General features: G+C 47.1%; 1 protein-coding gene across 3 annotated transcripts in view; it reads right to left on the bottom strand.

Moving 5' to 3' along the window:
* CCNI (cyclin I) overlaps positions 1-20,997 on the bottom strand; it is a 60,731-nt gene that overhangs the window by 27,915 nt on the left and 11,819 nt on the right. Inside the window, exons 1-2 of one of the 3 annotated variants that reach the window (XM_083398571.1) lie at positions 10,559-10,673; positions 2,319-2,475 (exon numbers count right to left, since the gene is read on the bottom strand). The exons of 1 other annotated variant lie outside the window; for it this stretch is intronic. In XM_083398571.1, coding sequence (XP_083254697.1) covers positions 2,319-2,432 — 114 coding nt within the window. In that variant the 5' untranslated portion in view covers positions 2,433-2,475; positions 10,559-10,673. Of the gene's footprint in view, positions 1-2,318; positions 2,476-10,558; positions 10,674-20,997 lie in introns of those variants that run through there. One more of the 3 variants, XM_083398570.1, reaches the window with a different exon arrangement.

Raw genomic sequence — 20,997 nt, forward strand, 5'->3', positions numbered from 1 at the left:
CAAGAAGATCAAATCTCTCCATTCTGAAGGAAATCAGCCCTGAGTGCTCACTGGAAGGAGAGATTCTGAAGCTGAGGCTCCAATACTTTGGCCACCTCATGAGAAGAGAAGACTCCCTGGAAAAGACCCAGATGTTGGGAAAGATGGAGGGCACAAGGAGAAGGGGACGACAGAGGATGAGATGGTTGGACAGTGTTCTCGAAGCTACCAGCATGAGTTTGACCAAACTGCAGGAGGCAGTGGAGGACAGGAGTGCCCGGCGTGCTCTGGTCCATGGGGACACGAAGAGTCGGACACGACTAAACAACAACAATCTATCATGATGCCCTTCTCCACAAGGCCTAAAGCAATGAACAGATCCAGCTGTTGCCAACAACACCTTATTGTGCCTCGTCCTAAGTCTTCCTCCAGATGCTCTCATCAAATTTTGGCCCTTTCTGCACTATGCGTTTAAAAATACATTGAACCGTCATGACTTCCCACAAAAAAATATATCCCGAGAATTGTAGTTTGCTGGGGGTGCTGAGACCCCAGATCTCCTCACAGAGAACTCTGGGAACTGCAGCTCAGGGGAGGAGAGGGGAGGAACAGAAGTATCCTAAGAACTCCCAAGCAGCCTGAACAAACTACAGTTCCCAGCATTCATGGGGTGAAACCATGACTGTTTGGAGCAGTAGACGAGTATTTTAAATGTATGTTGCAGGTGTCTCCCTAGCTGGGGAGGCCTTTGGGGAAATCCTACTAAGTCAAGGGGGCTCTCGTGGACTCTCCTATCAGGGCAGAAAGTGGATTCATTGTGGTAGGGCAGCAGATCACCTTAATCCACTTTAATTGCGCAAATCTAAATTCCTGCTGTTCTGCAAAATACCAGGAGCCTTTAGGCAGCCAAGGAAATCGAGCGTAAGGCATTTTCCAAAAGTCTTGCCCAGCAGCGGTCAACTCCTTAAGTGTGAATTTTAGTAATCCAATAAATATGGGAGTCAACATCAATTAGGCTGTTCCACATGTGTGCTCCTTGCAGGAATGTTTTAACAACTTTGGCCGTACAGCACAGCCTGTTCTTTAAAGCGCTGTGCATCCGCTCCCCAAACAAAGCATTACTCATGAGGATGAATTAAATGTCACGGTCCCACCTCAATATAAATAAATGGACCTCTTCATTGAATGGGTCAAGCTACTTGAAAAGAAGCAATGTTAAAGGCCACCCCCCAGTCTCTTGAAAATGTGGGGTGGCTCCTGAAGATTCCTGATATCAGGGTTTCCCAAAGTAGCTAATATTGACCCTCTCCCCCCTTATATGGGGTGAAGAAAGACTAGGATCAAAAAGGGCTTGGGGTGGGGAAAATGCTTCCTATGTATAGTGTGAAGAAGAAGAAGAAGAAGAAGAAGAAGAAGAAGAAGAAGAAGAAGAAGAAGAAGAAGAAGAAGAAGAAGAATTTATACACCGCCCATCTGGCTGGGTTTCCCCAGCCACTCTGATTGTCTTCCAACAAAATACAGTCGTACCTTGGTTGACGAACACCTTAGCAGTCAAACGTTTTGGCTCCTGAACGCCGCAAACCTGGAAGTGAGTGTTCCAGTTTGTGAACGTTCTTTTCTAAGCCGAACATCTGGCAGGTCTTCCGATTGGCTGCAGGAAGCTCCTGCAGCCAATCAGAAGGCACGCCTTGGAAGTCAAACATTTTGGAAGTCAAACGGACTTTCAGAACGTATTCCGTTTGGCTTCCAAGGCACGACTGTATTAAAAATACAATAAAACATCAAACATTAAAAACTTCCCTAAACAGGGCTGCCTTCAGATGTCTTCTAAAAGTCTGGTAGTTGTTCATTTCCTTGACATCTGGTGGGAGGGTGCTCCTCAGGGCGGGTGCCACTACCGAAAAGGCCCTGTGCCTGGTTCCCTGTAACTTGGCTTCTCACAGCGAGGGAACCACCAGAAGGCCCTGGGAGGTGGATCTCAGTGTCAGGGCTGAGCGATGGGGGTGGAGACGCTCCTTCAGGTGTAGTGTGAACAAATTAATAAGGAACTATGAGCCTCAGAAAAACAGAATGCACCTCCCCTCCCAGCAAGGAACCTCTGCATTTAACAAGATGACTCCACAGTACAACGATAGTCCGTATTTTTTACATTTTATGATTTCTAGCGATGGTGATCGATAATTAAAAAGTGTTGCTTATATACAGGTATTTCTTGACTTTATTTCACTTCCAATGCCTGTGAATTTGCACTGGGCTTGATGACTACTTTGCAAGCTCATGAACTCAATCGGTTTGGAAAACCCTGCGCTAAACCGACAAATCAACCCACTCAACTTTACCTGACTGGGCTGAATTCTGCGCAGGTGCACTTTCCATATCTGAGCTTCCCTAGAGATTGCCGTCTCCAGAAGAAGACTCAACCTCTGGCTCTCCAGGGGTCCTGAAAACTTCATGGTACCCCGAGGGACTGCCGGCCACCCAACTGGATACAGCTACCTGCAAAGAAAAAGAACATAGCAGAAAGTTACTGGTGGGCCAAAATCGTTGATCTGGTTCTACTGGTAGATTTCTGGGTGACTTGCAGCAAGTCAGCAAAGGTTTCTGACTCCCAACAGTTTTAACAATATTTGAACTATTGAGAGCTGCATCTGCAAATAGTTTACTTGTGCATTTTATACCTCCTTTTATTCTACAAAGCGGCGTACAGGCAAATACAGAAACAAAAGGCAAGTCAGAATATCAAGCAAATCCATCACGAAATGCCAACAGGTGAGCCAGGCAACGTAAAACCATCGACACCGATTTTTGGAACTAAAAACAGAAGGTCTGGTTGCATAAACACATCTTGAACAGCCAACGAAAGTCGTCAAATAGGGAGAAGGCACATCTTTGGGTAAGCTGTCTGCAAACCTTGAATTCTTTTAAGAGATGCAATGGGCACGTAGTTTGGGCACCCCAATAAGTAGCCAAACTTATTACAAAAGCTCTGGTTTCTGGCTCACATGCAATGCATTGCAGTAACCCAAATTTCTGCATGCAGTTCAGGTCCTCTATCACTGAGCTATCTATGGCTCTTCCCAAGGTTTTGGTGGAGTTTTTGTTTTGGTTTTTTTAAAAATAGTGTTTTTAAAAAATGATGCACCATTTACATTTCATTCATTGTTAACTGCATGTCAGTTGAGGTGCTTTCAAGTAGAAAAACAGCTAGCAAACACACTAAAGTGGGGGGAATCCAGAGGAGGTGACCATTCAGTAAACGCAAGAGGATACCTGGGCAGTGCTGGATCTTCCATTGAAATGAATGGGGAAGCCCAGACTGGCAAGACTCTGGGTCTTGCAAGCTCTAAATTGCTGCACACGAGTCCAAAGGAAGGCCAAGGCTTGTTTTCACCTCTGCTTTTCTGCATTTGTCAGTGGAAAGTCCCGACATAAAATGGGAAAGTCGGTCAAGTGAAATTATGACACCTAAGTACACAATCTGCCGTGCCCAGATTTGGATTCTGCCTCATACCTGCAGACTGGTCAGCAGCAAGTGCTACGCTATACTGCTTTGCCACGGAAACTTTTTCTGTGCATTTAAGAGCCCGGGCACACCTCCCTGAAAATGCCACCCCCCACCCTTTTCAATCTGAAATTGCTAAGAGCAGCCAGCTGGAACGCAGCCTCGAATGTCAGCATGTGGAATATTCCATGAGATGGGAGAGTTGAGCTTCATGTCTGGCCCAAAAAGCAGGATTCTAGAAGGGCAGCAAAACTGTTCAAAGAAGGAAGCTTGTTTTTCCAGCGTTTTGAGACCGGCTTGCTCCAGCTGAACAGAGTTTCTGCTCTTAAATCCTTACATGCAAAGAGGGACTTTGCCCCTGACTTAGAAAGAGGCCCAGCTCAGTCCCCGTGCCAAAAAATCAGCGCAACCTTCCAAATCGACAACTGGCAAATCAAGTTTGGAAGGTGTGTGTCTGCTTTCAGGTGTCGTTTCATCGGTAGTTTCTACGTTCTCTCCACACTTTATTCACCTGCCCCCGTCTCCTCCACTACGTGCCGGCGTCTGGAGAGGAAACGGTGGCCGTGAACTGTGGTTTGCAACAAACCATCTGTAGCGCAAACCATGGTTTGCACACCCACTTCAAGCCACAGTTTCCGATTCCACTTTGCGAGCCCTGGAGTTTCTCAACATTGTACCAGCCTTACTCTACACTTGTCCCATCAGAAATAGGACTTTTACATCCATCACCCCTGGACATTCCTTTATAAGTAACAGAAGGGGGTGGGAGACATTGATACAGGATTCCTGTTTTTCCACATATCACCACCATTCCCCGAACTAAGTGAACTTTGGACAGATATACTTTCTGGCTAGCAGAGTGTTTCAACAAGTCTGTGTCCTTAGGCTTTCCAACAGGGCTGGAGAACTTAAATATCACAGAATTGTAGAGTTGGAAGGCACACTAAGGGTCATCTAGTCCAACCCCTGGAAGGCAGGAGTCCTGCCCATTGTCATCCCATGGTTGGGTTCGAACCACCGGCCTTCTGGTTAACAGCCAGACGCAGTGACCCATTGTGCCCTGTGGTCCTTTTCCGGGGATGATGGGAACTGCAGTCCAGCCACAACGGAGAGGGCACTGGCTCCCGATCACTAATTTAAGTTATATAAAACCAACTCTTTGGGTCTGTTCAGCAAGTCAGTTTAAAACTGGCCCCCAGATTTCATGTGGTGGCGCTCGCCTGACCTCCCAGCAGCCAAGTCACTGCTGCTTGCTGGGACGCAGAGGGTTGGGGGGAGCTGGGCGCAGAGCAAACACGCCGGCAGGAATGCTGGAATGGCTCTGCCAGTGTGTCTGCACTGCACTGACCTCCCCAATGCCTCTACTGTATATGCAACAGCAACTCAGCTGTCATGGAATCATGGAACTGTAGAGTGGATTTGATTTAAATCACTGGTCAGTAAGACTTGATTTAAATCTTTTTTTTTTTTTTACAGAAAGACTCATTCTTGCTGGTATAATCTTAATATTTACAACCAGGGGAAGGTTTCATTTTTGGAATAATAAATGTTCAGAGTAGTTTTTACAGAAACCGTATTTTTTGCTCTATAAGACTCACTTTTCCCCTCCTAAAAAGTAAGGGGGAATGTGTGTGCGTCTTATGGAGCGAATGCAGGCTGCGCAGCTATCCCAGAAGACAGAACAGCAAGAGGGATTGCTGCTTTCGCTGTGCAGCGATCCCTCTTGCTGTTCTGGCTTCTGAGATTCAGAATATTTTTTTTCTTCTTTTCCTCCTCCAAAAACTAGGTGTGTCTTGTGGTCTGGTGCGTCTTATAGAGCAAAAAATATGGTAAATCAAAAATTACTGATTTGGTTACACTATTAGAAATACATAGACAGATAATTATGAAATGATTGTGAGGTTTAAAAGTTAACTGTTTATATTTGGACAACTTTTCTGCTGTACTTTATTGGAAGGAGAAAAAGAATCATGGCCTTAATAACAATTTAAACAATTTATTTAACTAAAACAATAACGTTATAGAATATGCATCCATGTTTGTTAACTGATGTGGTTACTTAGACTGAGTTTTAGCTCACATGAAAAATGCAAAACACATCCTTATTTCCTGATGAATAGCCTATGGACTATAATGTAACTTAAATAGAAAAGTAGCTTCAGAAAGGTTTTTCCTACAAAAGCATTTTATTTTAAAAATCCAATTTGAAATTGAAAAAATCTTATTATTTGATTTTTATCCGCCCTGCTTGGAAGGGACCCCAGGGGTCATCTAGTCCAACCCCGTGCAATGCTGGAATCTCAACTAAAGCATCCATGATAAGAGGGCCATCCAGGTCGGATGCTTGCCCCTCGCCGTACCCCCATCCATGCCCCCCAGCAGTTGTTCACCACATGCATTGCCTGCTTCCCTTCCCCCACTGCAATAAATATACTCTGGTTAAAAGGAACCCGTGGCTGCAGGCCGAGGTCCGTGGGAAAGCACGTTCAGCTTGGAAAGGCTTCTGCCAGGTTGCGAAATCGGACGCCTAGGAAGTTGGCCAGCTCTTTGGTCAAGCTGCTGACAAAGCTTGCAATTGTGAGATTCACAAATAGCCCGGGTGCACCTGTAGGATCTAAACGGCGTTCTCTCTGCCTGCTTTCAGGCAAGCACAAAATGATGAAAGTCGGCACTGGAAACAAACTAATACAGTGGTGCCTCGCAAGACGAAAAGAATCCATTCCTCGAGTCTCTTCGTCTAGCGGTTTTTTTGTCTTGCGAAGCAAGACCATTAGCGGATTAGCGCTATTAGCAGTTTAGCAGCTATTAAAGGCTTAAGGGATTAGCGGATTAGCTGCTAAAAGGCTATTAGCAACTTAGTGCCTTAGAAAAAGGGGGTGGGGAGCGGAAAAAACCCCCCAGGAATCGCAAGACATTTTCGTCTTGCGAAGCAAGCCCATAGAGAAATTCGTCCTGCGAAGCGCATTGAAAAACGGAAAATCCTTTCGTCTAGCGGGTTTTCCGTCTTGCGAGGCATTCGTCTTGCGGGGCACCACTGTAATAATAATACAGTGGTACCTCGGGTTACAGACGCTTCAGGTTACAGACTCTGCTAACCCAGAAATAGTACCTCGGGTTAAGAACTTTGCTTCAGGATGAGAAGAGAAATAACCGGGCGGCAGTGGGAAGAGAGTGCTAAATCTTGCCTTTGGGCTTCCGAGAGTCATCTGGTTGGTCCCCTGAGAAAAGGATGTGGGACTAGATTTATTACACTTTTTAAAAAACTGCATTTTCTTGATTGCGAGAAAACCTTTAAGCCATGGGTAGGCAAACTAAGGCCTAGGGGCCGGATCCAGCCCAATTGCCTTCTAAATCCAGCCCACAGACAGTCTGGGAATCAGCGCGTTTTTACCTGAGTAGAATGTGTCCTTTTCTTTAAAATGCATCTCTGGGTTATTTGTGGGGCCTGCCTGGTGTTTTTACATGAGCGGAATGTGTCCTTTTATTGAAAATGCATCTCTGGGTTATTTGTGGGGCATAGGAATTCGTTCATATTTTTCTTCTCAAAATATAGTCTGGCCCCCCACAAGGTCTGAGGGACAGTGGACCGACCCCCTGCTGAAAAAGTTGGCTGACCCCTGCATCTAAGTAGTTTACACATGCGCACACGCAAAGCATTTAAACTATTGATTAAAAAAAATGACACTTATGATCCAAGAGATAATACAAATCTACAGTAGCTAAAAAGAAATAAAACAAACCCAACTTCTCTCGACGTTTTAAGAGGAGGGAAGGAGCCTGCCTGGTGTGGCTAACAAAGGTAGTCCCAAAATATGGTGCCACCACACTCAAAGAAGGACCAAGCTTGTTTTCTCCTGCTCTAGAAGGTGGGACTTGAACTGAATTGAAAGGAACGATGTGTCTATGGATTTGTGTTTGAAGATGGGCGGTAGCCCATCCATCGCGTTAAATATTTTGTATTGATTGTCACTTGTCTTTCTCTTGCTTTATGAACTTCTTACACTGCATTTTGTAGTATCACAAACTGAATTCTGTGGAAATGGAACTCAAACCCAAACACAACTGTTGCTGGCATCCTTCTGAAGTATTGTGTCCAGTTCTGGGTGCCACAATTTCAGAAGGATATTGACAAGCAGGAACGTGTGCAGAGGAGGGCAACCAAGTTGTTCATGAGTCTGGAAACCAGGCCTTATGAGGAACGGTTGAAGGAGCTAAGTACATTTAGCCTGGAATAGAGGAAACCGAGAGGAGATATGATGGCCATCTTCAAATATCTCAAAGGCTGTCACATGGAAGATGGAGCAAGCTTGTTTTCTTCTGCTCTGCAGGGTGGGACTCGAACCAATGGCTTCAAGTTACAAGAAGGGAGATTCTTGCTCAACATCAGGAAGAACTTTCTGACAGTGAGAGCTGTTTGACCATGGACCGGTCTCCCTCTGGAGGTTGTGGACTCTCCATCCTTGGAGATTTTTAAGCAGAAGTTGGATGGTCCTCTGTCCTGGATGCTTAGGCTGAGATCCCTGCATCGCGAGGGGATTGCACTAGGATGACCCATTTTTGCAAGGCAGAATTGCACTGTAGGCTTTTTGGCAAACAAGATCTTGGACATCTGCAAGCAGGCCGTGGGCCGGCTGGGGCTGCCCTAACCCCACCCCATTCCACATGTTCCAAACAGACATATGCAGAGATGGACTGGTTTCTAAGCAGGGAGTCTACTATCCAGCTGTGTTCAGATTGAAACTTCCTCTTAGCATCTTGAGCTTTTGGGGGGAGGGGGGTCAGTTTGCTCCCCCCAAAGCTGCTTTTCTAAGCAGCTGACCCAGTACGTTGCAAGTTGGGGGAGCCTGGTTGCTCAAGAGGACACTTGAGAGTAGCACTCCAGTTCCAAACTTGAAGCATGGGAAGTCCTATTAAAAATTTATAACTTGGCAGAATATTCGGATTCTTTGATATGTAAAGGTCCGTATAGTAAAAGCTATGGTTTCCCCAGTAGTGATGTATGGAAGTGAGAGCTGGACCATCAAGAAGGTTGATGGCCGAAGAATTGATGCTTTTGAATTATGGTGCTGGAGGAGACTCTTGAGAGTCCCATGGACTACAAGAAGATCAAACCTCTCCATTCTGAAGGAAATCAGCCCTGAGTGCTCACTGGAAGGACAGATCCTGAAGCTGAGGCTCCAATACTTTGGCCATCTCATGAGTAGAGAAGACTCCCTGGAAAAGACCCTGATGTTGGGAAAGATGGAGGGCACAAGGAGAAGGGGACGACAGTGGACAAGATGGTTGGACAGTGTTCTTGAAGCTACCAACGTGAGTTTGACCAAATTGCGGGAGGCAGTGGAAGACAGGAGGGCCTGGCGTGCTCTGGTCCATGGGGTCACGAAGAGTTGGACACGACTAAACAACAACAAGATATGTATAATGTGGAATATTTAATGTGATTGGATTGGATTGTTAAGGTGGAAAATTTAATAAAACTGACTTTTTAAAAAAAGAGAGTAGCACTCTAAAACTGCAAACACAGAAAGTAATGATTAAGTTTCTCCTTATGATGAAACAGGGAAGAGGATTGCCTTTGGTTCATTCCATGGCGTGACTTCTGTTGGAAACAAAGGGAACTTCCCACCCTGCTGTGTTTTCTTTCGCAGCATAAAAGGAACCTGGGCTAGTTTTACTTTTTTTTTGACCAGACTGGTTCTTTTTGGAGTTGACAGAACTCCACAAATGAAACCAGAAAAAAGCCAAAAACTCCCTGACGCCTCCATTGTGGTTTGCAAAGATATCTGTCGAATGATCTAAGGCATGCTTGCCTTCTCCCCTTCCAGCCAACGCAGCGGGAGTCGGGAATTTGTGGGTCACAGAATCTTAGAATTGCAGCGCTGGAAGGGGACCTTCAGTCTTAATTCAGGGTTGTCTACACTGACCAGCAACAGCTCACCAGGAATTATTTGTTTTATTGCTGTATTTTATACCCCACTCCTTTCTTGAAGGAGCTTAAGGTGGTGTATGCAGTTCCTCTCCTACTCCTCGTTTCGTCCTCACGACAACCCTTTGAGGTCCAGTATACCTGAAGGAGCGTCTCCACCCCCATCATTCTGCCCGGACACTGAGGTCCAGCACCGAGGGCCTTCTGGCGGTTCCCTCACTGCGAGAAGCCAAGTTACAGGGAACCAGGCAGAGGGCCTTCTCGGTGGTGGCACCCGCCCTGTGCAATGCCCTCCCACCAGATGTCAAAGAGAACAACAACTACCAGACTTTTAGAAGACATCTGAAGGCAGCCCTCTTTAGGGAAGCTTTTAATGTGTAATAGGTTATTGTATTTTAGTGTTTTGTTGGAAGCTGCCCAGAGTGGCTGGGGAAACCCAGCCAGACGGACGGGGTATAAATAATGAATTATTATTATTATTATTATTTGAAATAGGACTGGGCCGAGGCTGAACAACTGGCCCAAGGCCACCCAGTGAGCCTTGTGGCTCTGTTAAGGATCTGAACCCAGTCCATCGCTCTAACTCAGGGGTCTGCAACCTTTAAGACAAAAAGAGCCACTTGGACCCGTTTCCGAAGGGAAAAAAACTGGGAGCCGCAAAACTCGTCATTATAAAAATAACTTTTTTGTCACTTTTTTTTATTATTTCTTTGTTTGACCCCTCAGAATTACTCCTCCTCATGGAAATAAACGTTAAATTAACAAGTTACCTTTTTGTGTGTGTGTTCTTCACTCCCCTTCAAAACAGTGACCAGCGTACATGCCCCCTTTCAATGCAGTGACCAGCGTACATGCCCCTTACAATGTAGTGGGCGGGCGGGCAGGTGACGTCGGGACGGTGCGTGACTAACGCATGCACCGCCCCCATGCGACGTCACAGCCAGTACAGCGCCCGCCACAGTGGGGAGTGTCGGGGCGCACAATGCGCCTCCTTCCCTCGCTAGTATCCACCCTGGAGCCGCGACAAAGGTGTAAAAGAGCCACATGCGGCTCCGGAGCCGCGGGTTGCAGACCCCTGCTCTAACTGCTACACCACCCTTAAACCTCAGCCCCCGGTGGCCTCACCTGTGCACCTAAGTTCTGCCCCTCACCTCGGCTTCCTGTGAACAGTGGTAGTCCATGCCTTCCTTCCTAGCGACCTTCTTGAGGCTTCTGTGGGGCTCCCCATATTTTCAAGGCCTCTGCCGCTCTGCTCTTGCCATATTTCCAAGGCAGGGCCAGTCTGGCGTTTTCGCTTTTATACAGAAGGGCAGAGAGACAGGAAGTCACTCGCAAGCAGAAGCAAGAGATGAGGTGACTCACTGAGGGAGGGAGGGTAGTTCCCTGTGTCATATCACCACTCCCCACCTTGGGTCAGTTCCTGTGATGATGCAAAACATCTCACTTCTTGCCCGCTTGCAAAAGGAGATAGCTGCCGGTCTAATAAATACCCAGGACTGCTTCAGACATTACGCTGCAAATGGTATTTTAAGTGCGCACACACGTAATGTGCAAATGCCACGAACAAGCTTTTCTGACTCTCGGGAATCTCTTTAAAATCGTTTGATGCCAACAGGCCTTTGCAGCTGTTTACCTATCGCTTTTTCGAACGGCTAGCCGCCTTTAATGACAATCTGCCTTGCTTTTTTACAGTGGTACCTCGGGTCACATACGCTTCAGGTTACAGACTCCGCTAACCCAGAAATAGTACCTCGGGTTAAGAACTTTGCTTCAGGATGAGAACAGAAATCGTGCTCTGGCGGCGCAGCGGCAGCAGGAGGCCCCATTAGCTAAAGTGGTCCTTCAGGTTAAGAACAGTTTCAGGTTAAGAACGGACCTCCAGAATGAATTAAGTTCTTAACCCGAGGTACCACTGTATGTGAAAACAGTCAAGATCCAAGGATCCCCAGGCCCGCACCTCCAGATGGTGGAGACGCCTAGGCGCCATCCTGGCACCTGGGCATCTTCGCTTGGTCGCAAGCGGCTGATAGCCAGGTGCAAAATACACCTTGCGAATTTCGAACGCTGTCTCTGGGGCTTTTTTCTGAACGACCGGCAACTGCACCTGCATGCATCCAACCTCTCCCCTGCCCTTTTCATGACTCTCCTGGAGACCAGGAGGGAGGGGAGCTTATCGCAGCAGGAGGGAGACCCACCCCTGTGCCTCTTTGCCAGACTGACCCATCTCTGCCTCTTGGCCTCCCTCCTCTCCTGCTGTAGCTTCTGCCTCTGATTCTGGACTGCTCTCTGCCACAGAATCTCCCTGCTCACCAAGCCCTGTTGCCTCTTTAGCTTCTGACACCACCTCCTCTCAGTCTTCTCCCTCTGACCACTCATTGTTGTCCCACCACCAATCCCCAGGCTCACAGCCCCTTCCTGCAGCCGGAGAACCCAGGGAAGGGCTTCTAAGAATGATCTCGGAAAACTCACAGGGGAGAAGGCAGTCCTGAAGGTACCAGGGTGGGTCTCAATCTGTTTAGGACTTTAAAGGTCAAAATCCAGAACTGTGTCCTTGGAAGAGACAAGGCGTCAATGCAGCTGGTGGGATGTGCAGAGTCAAACCCTTAGGGCAAGGTCTAGCAGGGCAATTTCTCCTGTGCAAGCTGCGTTGAAATGAATGGGGTGTCAGAAGCAAGCCACCACTAAACCACCACTTCTTTATTAGAAGAAACAGGATGTGCTCAGGTCTGCCAGGCCTAAAGTGCACAGCAAATCCTCTTCAATAGATCTGCCCCTATGAGGCAGTTGCAGAGTCTGAAGAGCCTTCCCACCGCTGCCTAAGGCGACTCCTCTCCTGGGTTTCCCCCAAGCAATCTGAGACTATGCTGGCATTGCCTGCCTTACCTCCTCCCTCTTCATGCCTCTCCTGGTCCTGGCAGACCAGGCAGGAGGGGAGCTGGTCACAGCAGGAGCGGGAGACCCCTGTTCTTCTTCTCAACCAGAGCCAGGGCTTTTTCAACACTGGCTCTGGCCTGGTGGAACGCTCTGCCTCATGAGACCAGGGCCCTGAAGGATCTGATTTCTTTCCGCAGGGCCTGTAAGACAAGAGTTGTTCCACCTGGCCTTTGACTTGGGAGTCAATTTGATTCCCTCCCCCTCCTTCTTGTTTCCTTTCTCCTCCTGTGATGAGGCTGAGTTTAATGTTTCAATGTTTTAATGTTGTGTTTTAATCTTGTTTTCCAGTTGTATTCATTCAACTTGTTTTTATTATTACTTGTTAGCTGCCCTGAGCCCGGTGTTGGCTGGGGAGGGCGGGGTATAAATAAAATTATTTCTTCTTCTTCCTCTTCTTCTTCTTCTTCTTCTTCTTCTTCTTCTTCTTCAGCCTGACTCATCTCCCTTGCTTCAGCTTCAGCTTCTGAACTGCTCTCTGCCACAGACTCTCCCTGCTCACCAAGCCCTGTTGCCTCTTTAGCTTCTGACACCTCCTCCTCCCAGTCTTCTCCCTCTGACCACTCATGGTCGTCCTACTACCACTGCCCAGGTTCTGAGCCTTCCTCTCTTAGGGGTTCCCCAGCTGCTTCCTTCCACCATTCCTCTGCGTCAAACCAGCCCGTGATGTACAACCACCATTGGGGCAACCAGGGATCAGACAGCAGAAACATAGTGATTTCAGAAATTCCTGCAGCAGATGGAAAGCCTCAGAGAGCAAGTTAAATGTTAACGGGGAACGGAGCCAATTTGGTCCTGTACTATTTAAACACGCACGCAACCCAACACATGCTGCATTCATTACACAGGAAGAGAGAGGTCTGTGGGCAAAATCTCTCTTGGGTGGGGAGGACTTCAGGACACACTGGGAGGGGCGGTGGAATTATGCTGACGCAAAAAAAAAAAAAAAAAGAAAATGTTGTTGCAAAAAACAGAGTTATTAAATAAACAGATAAAATTAACTTACTCTGTAATAAAACCAGGGAGAAATAAGGGACAAACAAACACCAGTGCAAAGGACCGTCATCCCAGTAACTTTCCATTCATCCGTGAGAATCCAAGAGGCTGCGAACAAATCTATTCCCACTGAGCAACTGAGGTAAAAGAGCAGAGGTCTCTTTTTACTTCCACGGGCAAAAGTAAAATTGCAAGAGAGAAGGACACTTCTCTCCCAAACCACTATAGTGGGAGTCTAAGAACACAGAACACGGCCTTATAACCAGGAAAGGAAATGTCAGGGAAACTGCTCTCTGGATTCGGCCTTTAGGCCATACACAGCCTTGTTATGTTTTAAAATGTAACCCATGAGATCGCTTTACCCCATACATGGCCAGCCGACTCCTTAGGTCAGCGGTTCCGCATACTACCTGCACATCTGTAAGAACTTGATTGTTTCGTGTGGCAATTTCAGAACTCCCTGCCTATTGATAGCAGGCAGGAGCCTTCGTTGCTTTCTTTTCGAACATTGCTGAAGCAGTTCATATTTAGACATGCCTGCCCAGATGCTCAGAAAGTTTGTACGAGCTTTGATTTTTTTGTTGTTGTCATTTAAATTTGTGTATCGCTGGTCTCAGGGCACCTACAACATAAAATCCCAATATATAAACACAAAATACATAATAAAAATAAAACGAGAACAACCCACTAGTCCTGTCCTCCCCCTTTGATTTGTTTTAGTTTTGCAGTTTTAACCTTCGAATTACAGTGGTACCTTGGTTCTCAAACTTAATCCCATTCCGGAAGTCCGTTCCAAAACCAAAGCGTTCCCAAACCAAGGCGTGCTTTCCCATAGAAAGTACAGGGGACCCTCCAGATACGAATTAAATTCATTCTGGGGGCTCGTCCAAAACCCGAATAGTCCGTAGGCAGAGGCACCGCTTCTGCACACACGAGTGCCGTGACTGAGCACTTCTGCGCACGTGCACAGAGCACTTCTGCACATGCGGCGAAACCCGGGTTTGCCTCATTCGTAACCCGAAAGTTATGTATCCAGAGCGGTACATAACTGGAGGGTCCACTGTAATGCAAAATGGATTAATCCATTCCAGACTTTAAAAAACAACCCCTAAAACAGCAATTTAACATGAATTTTACTATCTAAGAAGACCACTGATCCATAAAATGAAAGCAATAAACAATGTACCATATTTCTTGCCCTATAGGGCGCACCGGCCCATAGGGTGCACCTAGTTGGGGGGGGGATAAATAAAAAAAATATTATTCCCCCCCAGAGCGGGGCTGGGGCGGGGGAAGCCCGAGCTTCCCCCGACCCCAGCCCCCAGAGCAGGCTGCTGTCCGCAAGCCTTGGGAGCCCGGCGGGAACTCCCACCGGGCTCCCAAGGCTTGCGGAGAGCTGCGCGAAGGCTGGAGAGCGCACCGACCCCTCTCGCTCTCCAGGCTTCGGCGAAAGCCTGCATTCGCCCCATAGGACGCACACACATTTCACCTTCATTTTTGGAGGGGGAAAAGTGCGTCCTATAGGGCGAAAAATACGGTACTGCAGTCACACAATCAATCAATCAATCAGCAGCTGAATTGGGTTCCATGCAGTCACAAAAACAAAACAAAAAAGCCACACACACAAAATGCAAAATAAATAGCAATAACAGACCACAGTGTTAACACTCAAAACGGAAGCGTGGCACTCAAATGAGAAGCACAACACTCAAAACGGAGCACGTTCACAAACTGGAACACTGACTTCTGGGTTTGCAGTATCTGGGTTCCAAGTTGTTTGAGTACCAAGGCATTTGAGAAGCAAGGTACCACTATGGCTGTGAATGTTTTAGCGAATAGTTTATGATTTCATCTTTTGGGGGGTAATCTGCCCTGAGGTTGTTGGTTTTTTTCTGCAGTCAAGCAGTATATAAAAAAACCAATCCCAATCCCACACTCCCAGCTGCCATTCATTCCAAGGAAGCATTTGCAAAAGTGCCTTAATGTTAATGAGCAGAGAGTGGTCTCCAGCCTTCCTCTCTTGGGATTAGAGGCTGATCCCAGACCCAGCTGCTTGGGGTTGGTTTCCCCCCCCCCTCAAGACCTCAGCAGGTGCTCAGAGGGAGCAGATGTGCTCCAGCGATGCGCCGGGGCACCCGAAGGGCATTTTCCCACACTGCTCTTCACAGGCAAATCCCAGGACCCTTAGAAGGGAGGGGAAAGCAGAGCGCCAGCCTCTCCTAATCTAAATAAAAAAAGGTTAATCTTGGAGCCCGCTGCCAGTTTTCTAAATTGAACATCTGCCAAATGGAAGACACAGAGAAGGATTCAGGCCTGTATTAGGAAAGTAAATCAGCAAGAAAGGGGGAGGGGGGCATCTATATGCAAGCACTTAAAAAGGGAGATTTTCAAGTCAATGCAAAGCACAGGCTCTGTGGAGCCGAGGATTGCCCTGGCGACTTGCCAACCTGCCCGAGGACTGCAACTAATTTCCAGATATATATACATATATATATACACACACACAGAGAGACAGATTTTGATCAGACGCATGCTATAAAAAGTAAAATTTTAAAAACAAAACAGGAATTATGTCTAGCATTCCAAAAGGCACCCATGCAAAAGGAGGATTTCTGGCAGAGGGGGAACTTATTTTCATTTGCTTGCGATCCTAAGCGGCTGCAAGGCTCCTGTTCCACGGTGCCAGTCAAAAGCGGGCACACAGCCTTCTCTTCGAGAGTGGGCAGCCACAGCCCAACGGCAGAGCGTTTGTTCCGCAAGCAAAAGGTGCCAGGTTCAACCCCCAACAGCTCTGAGTAGTTATAAACCGCTCTGGATATTTTAAAATATAAAGTGGTATAAAAATGCTTTTACATAGATGAAGCTACCGTATTTTCCCCTCTATAACACGCAGATTTTTTCTCCTAAAAAGGGGAAATGTCCGTGCATGTTATTGAGTGAATGTGTGGTCCCTGGAGCCGACTGTCCCGAGTGCAGAGGCAAAAATCAGGCAAAAATCATATTGCGCCGTCAGGGGAGGAGGGAAGCCTGAAAAGAGGAAGCTGCTGCTTTCCTGCATTCTGCCTCAGGGTCTTACTGCCCACCCTGTTCTGTTTCGGTTGCTGTTTGCTCAAACGGAACAAAGAGCAGGAAAATCCCCTTCCTTCCCCTCCTGGCAAGCGGAGGGTAAAGGAAAGGATCGAGTCCTTCCTTCTAATTCCTCTCCGTGCTCCGGTGGTGCTGCTGCTGCTGCGTCCAGGGAAGCATTCCAGGCAGCCGGAAAACATGCAGGTGGGGGAGAGAGAGAGAGAGAGGAGAGAGAGGGGGGGCTGGCTTGGGTGGGTGGGTGGGACTTTTGCCTTCCTTTCCTCCCTCCCGTTAAACCCCTCTCCTGCATTCTTAGCCAGCTGCTTCTCCGCACACCCCCCTCGTGCTCCTTGTCCCTTCTATGGTTTTCCTTCCCTCCCCACTTAAAACGTGGTTACAAAGCACGAATCCACATGGATCCTCAGGATCTTTGCATTGGGTCACCCCAAATTCACCATCAGATCACATAGCAATGATCTGATGCAAAAACAGGGCTGCAATGGTGCAAAAACGTGGTTACAAAGCACGGATCCACATGGATCCTCAGGATCTTTGCACTGGGTCACCCCAAATTCACCATCAGATCTCATAGCATGTCCATGGCTACAGCCTGCACCCAAAAAATCACGCACCCACTGTTGCCTGGGGCTGCAATGGTGCAAAAACGTGGTTACAAAGCATGGATCCACATGGATCCTCAGGATCTTTGCATTGGGTCACCCCAAATTCACCATCAGATCACATGTCTGTGGCCACAGCATGAAGCACAAAAATGATACAGCCACTGTTTCATTCAGAATTTTTTTTTCTTGTTTTCCTCCTCTAAAAACTATGTGCGTGTTATGGTCAGGTGCGTGTTATCGAGCGAAAAATACGGGAATTGAAAATATGTGATGATGTCTTCATCTTAAAAAAAAGACGATTCAAGACAGTGGAAATTGAGCAATAAAGTATGAATGCCCCACCCATTAAATCTGTATCTCGCCATTCGCTCTGTTGGCTAAAGATGGTTAGGATATAAGCAATGTAAGTTGCAAACTTATGCACGCTTACCAAGGAGCAAGCCCCACCAAGCACAGCGGAGCTTACATCTAAGTAAGCATGCCGAAGTCTGTGCTCTAGCACCGCAAGCCTAGATAGGTCTACTCAGAAGTAAGCCCCGGTGAATTCAGTGGGACTCACTCCCAGGTAAGCATGTGTACGACTGCAGCTATACGGTGGTACCTCGGGTTAAGTACTTAATTCGTTCTGGAGGTCCGTTCTTAACCTGAAACTGTTCTTAACCTGAAGCACCACTTTAGCTAATGGGGCCTCCTGCTGCTGCCGCACCGCCGAAGCCCAATTTGTGTTCCTATCCTGAAACCAAGTTCTTAACCTGAAGCACTATTTCTGGGTTAGAGCAGTCTGTAACCTGAAGCGTATAACCTGAAGCGTATGTAACCCGAGGTACGACTGTAAAGCAATACAATAAGTAAGTAATTTTGAAGCCCTGATTGTGCAGAAGTAAATGATGACCCATTGTAGACATATACATTTCCCCTATTTTTTATATTATGGAGGATGATACGCATTATTTGCACTTGGAAAAAAAGAAGAGCTATTTTACCTCTTGCAAGCTGAAAAATTCAGCCAGCGTCCTAATGGCATGCCATCGAGGTTCATGAAATAGGAAGCAATTATTTAGATTGGCACGTAAAACCTAAGCTCTTGCCATTTGTTCACGATGACTCATCTACTGGCCTGGCTCTCAAGAACACCTATGAAATGTCCTGGCAACACTTCACAACTCCTGGGCTCATTTGCATCACGCCACCAGACCTACCCCAACTCTTACCATGCTATTCAGTGCAGCTGATATTTGGGTGTCAACTTCCCAGATTTAAAAATCCTCCCCAGCCGGGGAGGTGTCATGAAAGGACCACGTTCAGAGCATCTGTGAAAGGACTGGGGCACCATTTGTAGCCTGAGGACTACATCCCCTTCGAGGCAATCTTTTCCGGAGCCACATGCTGGCGGTGGGTGGGGCCAGAAGCAAAACTGGGCGGAGCAAGCGATGCAAATTTTACCTTTGTGCAGTAGGCTGCTTTCTACATGCACTCACACACACCAATGTCTAGCAGTGTTAGAAACTCAGATATAGCTCATCGACAAATGGCACCTTAAACCTGGGTTACGGTGGCCCCGACATAAAGTCTGGGGCCTCTCTTTTTTGCAATGAAATGTATTATTTCTATTATTATTCATTTCGTTTCTATGACGCTTTATATTTTAAAGGGGGGGGGAATCTCAAAGCAGTTTGCAGTGGTACCTCAGGTTAAGTACTTAATTCGTTCCAGAGGTCCGTTCTTAACCTGAAACTGTTCTTAACCTGAAGCACCACTTTAGATAATGGGGCCTCCTGCTGCCGCCGCGCCGCCAGAGCACGATTTCTGTTCTCATCCTGAAGCAAAGTTCTTAACCTGAAGCACTATTTCTGGGTTAGCGGAGTCTTTAACCTGAAGCGCATGTAACCAGAAACGCATGTAACCTGAAGCGTATTTAACCTGAAGCGTATGTAACCCGAGGTACCACTGTACTATGCATTAAAATGTCAAATAAAACAATCCAGAATAAAACGAATAGCAGCAGGAAGCCAGTGTGGTATAATGGTTAGGGGACTGGACTAAGATATGGGAGATCAGGGTTCAAATTCCCATGCAGGAAGTTCTTCCTTAAGATTCCACCTAAACATTAGGAAGAACTTCCTGACAGTAAGAGCCGTTCGACAGTGGAATTTGCTGCCAAGGAGTGTGGTGGAGTCTCCTTCTTTGGAGGTCTTTAAGCAGAGGCTTGACAGCCATATGTCAGGAGTGCTCTGATGGTGTTTCCTGCTTGGCAGGGGGTTGGACTCGATGCCCTTGTGCTCTCTTCCAACTCTATGATTCTATGATTCTATGACAATAAGCAAGCTTTTCTGCTTACCTGCTTAAGAAAGCCAGAGAGGCCAGCCAGATGGGAGATGTCAGTTGCCCACCTGGCATCCGCTGGTCACAATCGGAACCTGTGCCAGTTGCAAAACGCACCTGGCGCCTGGCTAATTTCTAACACTGCTCTCTAGCCTCCAACCAGAGGATGGGGCACCACCAGAGTTCCAAGGGCACCATCTAGCCACACATCTTAGCTCAGTGGTAGAGATTTTGCTTTTTATGCAGGACGTCGCAGCCAGGATCTCCAGGTAAAATTGGGAGATTCCTATCCGAGAAACTGGAGACCCACTGTCAATCTGTGTAGACGATATTGAGCTAGATGGACCAATGGTATAAAGATCACTTCCTGGTGCAACTGGACTTCTCCGCGACCCTTCCCCTCTGCAGGGAGGTGGGACCGATTCAGATGGTCCGCCCCTGCCACTTAATGGATCCAATTGGCTTCCAGAGAGTGGTAGGGGATGTTTTATCCCAGGTTGATGGCCTTTCAGCTGATTCCCTGGTGGCCCGCTGGAATGCGGAGTTAACCAGGGCTATTGACTGTCTGGCTCCAAAGTGCCCTCTCCGATTGCATGGAGCCCGGACAGCCCCTGTGGTTTTCCCCGGAGCTGAGGGCGGTTCCCTCATTGCAAGAAGTGAGGTTACAGGGAACCAGACAGAGGGCCTTCTCGGTAGTGGCGCCCGCCCTGTGGAACACCCTCCCTTCAGATGTGAAGGAAATAAGCAGCTATCCTATCTTTAAAAGACATCTGAAGGTAGCCCTGTTTAGGGATGTTTTTAATATTTTAATATTTAATGCTGTACTGTTTTTAACATTTGATTGGGAGCCGCCCAATAATAATAATGATGATGATGATAATGGTAGTTTCCTATTACCTCAGTCGTTGGGGCATGAAATTCTTAATCTCAGGTTTATGGGTTCGAACCCCACGTTGGGCAAAAGATTCCTACATTGCAGGGGTTTAGACAAGATCACACTCGTGGTCCCTTTCAACTCTGCAGTTCTAGGGTTCTGTAATGAACTCAGGCTTCCATGCAGAGCAACTAAAGGCTGCTCAGCACTTTGAAAGATGAACTCCGCTCCCCACACTGGAAACGTTCAGAGTTAATTGCCAAGGAGATTTTTTTCTTCTGTCCGGGGACCCAAGCCAATGAGCTGACGAAGAGCGTTGAACGTCAGCTGGGAAGCCCCTCGTTGAAATCCCACATCAGTCACCAATTCAATAAGGCAAACTGCTTGCTACCATTGCCTTAGCCTCACATCTCCAACACAGAGGATAAAGACTACTGAATTGTCTTATTAGGTTCTTCCAAGGAGGGTTAAGAAACTGAAATAGGACAAAAAAATCCCATTATATAAATGCCAGGTATGAGAGAAGAACATAAGAAGGATCAAACTAAAGGCCTGTTTAAACCAGCATTCTGTTTGCAAGGGTGCCACCACCAAAAAGCCCATTTGTAGCTTCTAGCAATGGTCATTCAAAGGCAAACTCAGGGCTTTTCTTCAGCCAGAGCTCAGCTCCAGCACCCATCAAGTGGGAGCCATTGCCATTCTAAGAGAACAAGAGAGAAATTCATGGTGAGCTCCAAACACCTCCTGTTCTAGAAAAAATAGCACTGGGCACACTGTG

Source organism: Podarcis tiliguerta (genome assembly GCF_965153285.1).
Source record: "Podarcis tiliguerta genome assembly, chromosome: 9".
NCBI lineage: Eukaryota > Metazoa > Chordata > Lepidosauria > Squamata > Lacertidae > Podarcis > Podarcis tiliguerta.